Genomic DNA, 7,937 nt, shown 5'->3' on the forward strand with positions numbered 1-7,937 from the left:
TGAGTTATAGTAGATATCATTATTAATATCCTTCTCAAAACCTAATTTTTTTAGTTGGGTTCCCACGTTAATGGCTCACCAACTCTATGAAGAATGATACTCATATAATTTTGTTATATTTTTTTCTATCATTCACAAACTTAACTATCTTAGTTTTTAAATTTTTATCATTTTAATTGGTTTTGAATGTGGTAGTTCTCATGTTTTTAAAGTACCTATCTATAGTTCATAACTCCTAGTGAAGTCGTTGAAGCTTCAAGTGAAATTTCTTGTTGTAATAAGAAGAAAACAAACATTTTTCTTGTGCATAGTTTATTTTTTTTACGAGTTTAGAAGAACTTTTTTCCCAACCCACAATTCTTAAGAGCTTTGTTCCATCATATCAAGACATTGTCGTCAAATTTAAAAATACCTAACTGGATCCAAGACATATACATGAAATATTTTTTTAGCTTTAGTTTCTCATTCTAAATACAATTTGAGATGACAACATTATAATTAGTACAGTTCGTTCTAGAAATGGAGTCTGGACTCTTATTTGAAACAGATAAAGATAGACCATTTAAGTGACTATCTAATTAGATCATCTAATAGAATAGTCTAGATAGATCTATAACAAAAAGAATAGAGAAAACAATAAATCATGACCAACAACAAGAGTAATGAGAGATCAACACACAATAATTTAGCTTGGTTCACCTAAACTCGGGCAACAACCAGTCCACTTAAACAATTGCTTAAAAGCTTCCATTAACCAACACACTTAACAAGTATTCTCACCTCTTTAGGTTGTACCTTCTTAAGCTCCCTCTAATTTCAAGAAAACAAAGAAAACTCTAAAAGATAACAAAAGAAAAAACTCACAAAGACAATATAAGAAATTACAATAATTTACCACTTAACCCTCAATTATAATTTTTTTTCTTTTTATTTTGCATTTTAACTAACAAAATCATTACCATCAAAAGAAAACCAAAAACATATACAGTACTAATTCAAGGAGGGAAACTAACAATCTAACCTGAGTTAATTTATCAGAAGAAGTATTTCAATCTTATTTTAATGATCAGTTTCATCAGAGATCTAACTTCCAATAAGCTTGCATTTCATTCACACGTTACTGAGCATAACCTTCAAACTTATACAGTATCATAAAATAATGAAAATGCTTAATTCAATTTTATAAAATTCACTAATAAAATTATATTTACACTCACTTATATATTATAAAAAAATATTTTAATTAATATGATATCTCCAACACCAATCAACCAACTTTTAAAAAAAACAAAATAAAAACAAAATAAGAACAAACATGCATGAAAGCTTGATATTACACACATTGTCCAACACCCTTTTTATAAAAAATGAGTAATAGTACTGAAAACACTATCATTTATTCTTTTACAGATAAAATGGATCAAATTACTTATTAGAATGAACTCCATCCAGAATTCTGAACACTGGTGTGAGGAAGAGGCAAACCGAAGTTTGATTGTGGTTGAAACCATCCAAGCTGTTCTACCAGTTTCTTCATCTGGGCTCCAGCCACATAAGTCAGTAGTGAGGCCAATACTCCAGAGGTAACATAAAATGTCACACTTTTGAAGTAACTCATGAAACTATTATTGTTTCTTTGGGTATAAGTTTTGGCAATGGCAAGCAATGTGATGCAAATCAGAGAAGCTCCTGCAACTGCTGCAAGCTTCATATCCTTGTCATCACTCTCACGAAATGAGAAGCCATAAACTATTGGGGGCACTAACCCAAATATAAGGAATGATAAGACAGCAACAAAGGCATGAAGATAGAAATTCTCCCTATTTCCCAGTAGTTCATAGTATTTATCCACTTCTGCATCATCTCTTTCACTTCCTTCTTCTCTTGCTTTTGAAGCTTTCAAGTCCCTGAGCTGTAACATGTATATAGAAACACTTAGTTTCATGAAAATAAAATTACAACAATCATGCAATGAACAAAAACTCACATTATGTGTCAACACTGTAAATCCACCAATCAAATTTGCAATGCCCAGAGCAACAATACTCACTGCAAACACAATTTCAGCAAAAAAATTATAGTCAATATAAATTTGCTAGCACAACTTCTGGTCAATGATATCATATGATTTCAGGAACAATGTTTTAAACTAATAACATGTTTGAAAAACAAAATCTTCCTAGCAACTTCTACGATAGAGAAAATAGAAAAACATAAACTTTTCATATATTAAAATTAGTGTATGTATAAATAAAAATTATTTTCAAAATAAATTTGTTAATTTTTTTTAATTTATATATAACTAATTTTAAATTATTAAATTTTCTTTCAACTCTTTTTTAATTTTACTGAGCAATTTGTTATTATTTTATTCATACCCTTTTCATTGAAATTAAGGAATAGATCTCAGTAAAGAAAATTTGGGATTGTTAAATCAAATTCATGCATAAATTACACTGGTTTGATATTCTAGTGGGTTACTTACATTAGTTATTAGATAGTTTGTTTTTCCAAGGAAAAACAGTATAATAATTTAAAGTAAAATCCATGCATGAGATACAATCTAAAAGAATTAGTAAATAAAATTTAATTTTAAAAATAAAAAATAATTAATTACTATATTAACTAAGTTAAATATTATTTTAAAAATTATAAAATTTATTGATATATAAAGTAATTTTATTACTAATAAATTTTATAAAATAATTTTTAAATTAATATATGATAATTTAATAAGATTTTAAAGACTAATTACTTTAAATAAAATTAAAAATTAAAATATTATAATTAATTAAATATTAATTTAAAAATTATTTATTAATAATAAAAACTACTTTATATATTAAAAAATTAAATTTTAAAATAAAATTTAATTTAATTAATATAATAATTATTATTTTTATTTAAAAATTAATTTTTGTTTAATAATTTTCTTCTAATTAAAAATAAAATAAAATGCAGAAGTAGGAGAAATGAAAGTTGATTACATACATGTGGTAGCATCAGCACTTGCTGCAGATGTGACAACACTTAGACTTGCTAATATTTCAGCCAAACCACCATAGACGATGCTTTTAAGAACTTCCCAACCCTTATTACTCTCTCTTCCTGCTTCTGTTCTTCTGATGATGATACCTGGTGTAACACTAGTAGATGGATCTGTTACAATAATGGATACCTCTCCAGAACCTTCCTCTGATTTCAACCAAAATATACCATAATCAATATAATATGTTAAATAAGTTATAAGAATTAAATATAATTTTTATCATTCATGTGTGGAACATTCCACCATTTATAAGGATAGTGACTTTCAAAATTATGAGTCATGTCTTCATCATTTATATTATATATAATATGACAAGTAAGTCTCTCACATTTTTATTATTTTATTTATGCTTTTTTTCTCTAGTGCAAGAATAGAAAACTATTTAGTCGCCACCTCATTCAACGTTTCTTTGTCATCATCATCAATAAAAAAAATTTATAGGTTTATTTTTTTTAAATAAAAATTTTCATATTAGGCATGTTATGTTATGTAACTTGAGATTCGTTATATTTTTATTTTTTTTTAATTGGGTTTTGAATTCTTTGATTTTTATGAGGTTGATCTCTTAATGTCTTTTTTGTGTTTTTTAATGTAGTACATTTGTCAATTTGGTAGACGATTTTAGTTAAAAGGATGATAATGAGTACTTCTCTATAAGAGTTAGATCACTCCTTAAATGGTTTTCATTTATTTATTTTTTATTGTTGATAAAAAAATGTAATTTGAGATCTCAACTAAGCTGACATCTCAAGTAAGAACAATCATTTTTCATCACACGAAAAAAATATTATTAAAAAAAATAAAAAATTGATCATATAATTAAGAAATTAATTCAATATATTAGTACTAAAAAAATTATTAAATAGAAATTAATTTTAGTGAAAAAATAAATTATTATTATTATAGATTAAATAAAATATTATTTAAAATATTAAAAAATATTGATATTGAAATAATTTTTTATTATTGATAAATAATTTTTAAATTAATATTTAATTAATTACCATTATTTAAACTATTAATTAATTAAATTTTAAAGTTATTAGCTAAAATCTTAGTAATTAATTAAATATAAATTTAGAATTATTTATCAATTATAAAAACTAATTTGGATATAATAATTATTTAGTTTCTAAAATAGTGTTTAATTTAGATATATAATATAATAATTAATTTTTTTATTTTTAATATTGATTTTTTATTCAATGATGTTCTAGAAATGTATAATGTGTTTTGTCCTTTGCTATAATCCAATAAGAAGTCAATGAATTGTGTGGTTAGCTAATTCAGAAGTCAATCAATTGTGTCCAATTGCTAAATGATTAATTTAAAGAGAAATTAAATAGGTTAACTTTGTTGACTTTTACATATTTAATAAGGTATAAATTACGATTATTTCTAATTATACATGACTAAAAAAAACTTACCTTGAGGAACTCGTGGCAGCAACCCAGTGAAAAACTCTTTTCCTGTTCAAAGAAAGAAGAAGAAAAAGTCAAAGTCAATGATAATATTCTATATCAATTAATTAAACACTTATGTTAAGTAAGTGTTTAATTTAATTAATTCTTTGCTATAAAAAATGTGAAGTATTAAATGGTAGAACATGTACTCTACTTCTGAGTATTTCTTACGCGTTTTGCTGTTCAATATCACATGGTTTGAACAAACAGATAATATATTTAATTAATTTGCGTGATCTAATCAATCACTGAAAATATATTTATTCCTTACTGATAATTCTCATAATGAAAATAGAGACAAAATATAGTAAAATTAGGCTGCTTGGTACTTTGGAAGTATATACAGAAGTAACATCAATGAATGTTCAAATTAACATTTATCTAAAAAGTTTTGTATATTTACAAAATATTGTATATAGTTAATAGACATGTTTTCATAAGTATATTTTTTTTTCTTTAATAAGGATTAAATCAGTAATATAAATATTATAAATCAACACTAACAGCATAATGCATTAACTGATAAATAAATTCATTAATATAAATTAATACAATATATATATATAATAGTAATCTTTTGATTTCTATAAATAAATAAAAAAGTCTCCGTACCTGCAAGCTAATGACAAAGATTTGTTCAACGATATAAGATAATTTTGCAGTGTTTTATTAAGAAGTAGAATCAAAGACTAATTTCTTGATAACTTTCATTCAAAGTAACAAATTTCCATGTTATGCTGTGTGTTAATGATTTTCTTTTGAAAATTAACAATTATAGATTTTACATTTCAACGAGTTTCTAAATTATAATGATTTTTTTTTTTTTAATTTAACATAGTCTACATACGTTTTTAGGATTTTTTTAAAAAGAAAATAGTAAAATTAATATCTTCCAAATAAATTATAGAATACGATTTCTTTTTTAACTATGTAGAAGTCATAATTTAAAATACGATTCAATTTTTTTTTATATATGTTTTTGAAAAGTTGTATTTAAAACATCTGTTAAACTTTTTCCTTAAAAAAAATAAAATTATATGTTTTAAAAATCGGTTACTACTATTTTTAAAAATGATTAAAATATTTAAAACACCACTAATCCACATTTTGTAATTTATTTAAAATATATCCATTTCCCTAATTTAAAAAGAAAACTCTAATTAGACATGCATTTAGATTGTTTTCCCCCTAGTATACTATTTTTATTACTTTTTTAATTATATAAAGACACTAATCAGAGTCATAACAGTAAATAAAGTGAATTGCTTCCTTCACAGTGATTTTAAAATTTCACCTATACCTAATCAATGTTTAAAATTTCAAAATTATTTTTCATTCCAAAATTGAAAATCCGGAATTAAAAAATACGCAAAAAAATTATATTCTAAATCTCATTTTAAAAAACCAATTTTAAAATACAAAAATTATATTCTAAAACAATTTAAAAAAACAAAACCTGAAAATATATTTTGAAAACAGAATAATCTGGAAATTTATTACAGAACACAAAATCCAAAAAATATTTCTGAACCAGTTACTCCTATTTAAAACTTTAAAATTACAGAAAATATTTGAATTATTTGGTGTTACTAATAGGGTGCATTTTGAAATTTGTTGAGTGCATAAAGCAAATGGGGTAAATAAAACACGAGTTACCTTTCTGAACGAGTAAACTGAAACACGTTGAGCATCGTACCAGACACTCAACATCATCTTCATCTCGTTCAATAACTTGATTCTCATCAGTAACTGCACCTATAACTGGAGGCACTGTAACTGGAGGCACTGTAACTTGAGGCAATGTAACTTGAGGCACTGTAACTGGAGGCACTGTAACTTGAGGCACTGTAACTGGAGGCACTGTAACTGGAGGTACTGTAACTGAAGGAACTTTTTGTGGTGTTGTGGAACAAAGCAAGACCTTGCTGATGCAAACTTCACAGTTGGGGCAATAGAATTCATGGTTTGGAGGCATCATGAACATGTTTTTCAAATATATTTCACGCACTTCCTCTGTAGCTGACATGGCTATACCAATTGCTGCACCATTTCTCATGTAAACAAAAGAATCAGAAGGGTTGAAATAAAGCTTGGCAGAATCATTCTTTTCTTCCACAACTTCATCTTTTCCATTTTCAGCTTCATTCCCTCCTTCTGTCACCACTGTTTTGGATATGGCTTCAACAGGAAGAACAACTGAAAACAAAAGTGTTTCAAACTTCCCATTAGCCCTACTGCTGAAAACAACAGTGTTTTCAAAAATTCATAAAAAGTTAAAACTATAAGTTTTTACTACTAAATTATATGACTCAAATACTATGAGACTCACACACTTCTCTTAAATAGGCGTATCTGTGTCGGACAAACGTATCGGTGTCGACACTCGTACGACACTTATAGGACACTTATCGGTGAAGTGTTCAATTCAAAAAATATTTGTTGGAGTTTTTAAAATTCTATGAGGGTTCTAACACAATTTTAAAAGGTATAAATACAATAATTTTCTAAAAACTCAAATTTATTATATAAATTTTTATTTTGATTATAAAAATAAGGAACAAATTATTTTGAACCAGTCATGAAAAATATCTTCTTGCTCCCAAAAAAATCTGAAACATACTTTTGCACATAAATATTTATTTTCAATTTATATAATTCAAAATTATATAATATATAGATCTGTATCCCCGTGTCCTACATTTTAAAAATTATACGTCTCTGTGTCCGTATCTGTGTGATGTCAGTGTCTGTATCCGTATTTGTGCTACATAGCTTAAATCTAAATAGCTTAAATCTAAAGAAGAATGAATGAAGAAATGAGAGATTATTATATGTTAAAAAGGAGTTAAATTTGCACCTTCTCTGTTGGTAATGACCTGTGTTGAGGCGAGCAAATAAGCATCTCCTTCTTTGGTTTGAGATATAACCAGTGTTGCAGCCTCCAAAGCCTCCATTTTTGTGGGAAAGAAGAGGAAAATGGGAGTGCTTTGCGTCTAAATGCACACTTCCAACTTCATTTATAAGGCCATTTTGAAGGACGCAGTTTCTCATCCAACTCATTTTCAAGGTGTGAATGCTCCTTCATTAAAAGAATACAAGTCTGCATAATGTGAAAGTTGACAAACAGCGTATGACGTAACATAGTCTTTTACTAGGTTTTAGGGTGTGACGTTCCACCATGTTTAATCGCATTCTGCATATTTAATCCTATCGCTTTGTGCTCATAAATATCCAACCCTTCTTCATCAAACTTATAATTGTTTTCTGACATCAAATTTATAATTGTTTTCTTTTCGGCAAGATAATAAATAAATGTGAAGTGTTTTCTAGATGTTTTATTCTTATTACACAAAAATGTTATAACACCTGCATAATAGTATAATATTCATATTGTTAGAATTTGGGATTTTATTTCAACCATAATT

The 7,937-nt window shown here is 26.1% G+C and overlaps 1 protein-coding gene across 1 annotated transcript; it reads right to left on the reverse strand.

Moving 5' to 3' along the window:
• Positions 1 to 1,304: 1,304 nt before the first annotated feature.
• LOC137819404 (uncharacterized) lies at positions 1,305 to 7,570 on the reverse strand. The gene is made up of 6 exons (XM_068623241.2): positions 7,370 to 7,570; positions 6,169 to 6,708; positions 4,477 to 4,518; positions 2,992 to 3,195; positions 1,988 to 2,049; positions 1,305 to 1,912 (listed from the first exon to the last, which is right to left on the reverse strand). Exons 1-6 carry the CDS (start codon positions 7,464 to 7,466, stop codon positions 1,433 to 1,435), a joined length of 1,425 nt encoding a protein of 474 aa, XP_068479342.1. The 5' UTR covers positions 7,467 to 7,570; the 3' UTR covers positions 1,305 to 1,432.
• Positions 7,571 to 7,937: the final 367 nt, after the last annotated feature.

The sequence above is a fragment of the Phaseolus vulgaris genome, chromosome 10 (assembly GCF_051622355.1).
Source record: "Phaseolus vulgaris cultivar YP4 chromosome 10, ASM5162235v1, whole genome shotgun sequence".
In the NCBI taxonomy this organism is placed as follows: Eukaryota; Viridiplantae; Streptophyta; class Magnoliopsida; order Fabales; family Fabaceae; genus Phaseolus; species Phaseolus vulgaris.

Coding starts and splice junctions, on each gene's coding strand:
- LOC137819404 (XM_068623241.2), bottom strand. CDS start 7,466: ATGGAGGCTTTGGAGGCTGCAACACTGGTTATATCTCAAACCAAAGAA. Junction 4,519..6,168: donor CAGTTTACTCGTTCAGAAAG/GTAACTCGTGTT, acceptor TTCTTTGAACAG/GAAAAGAGTTTTTCACTGGG. Junction 3,196..4,476: donor GCTGCCACGAGTTCCTCAAG/GTAAGTTTTTTT, acceptor GGTTGAAATCAG/AGGAAGGTTCTGGAGAGGTA.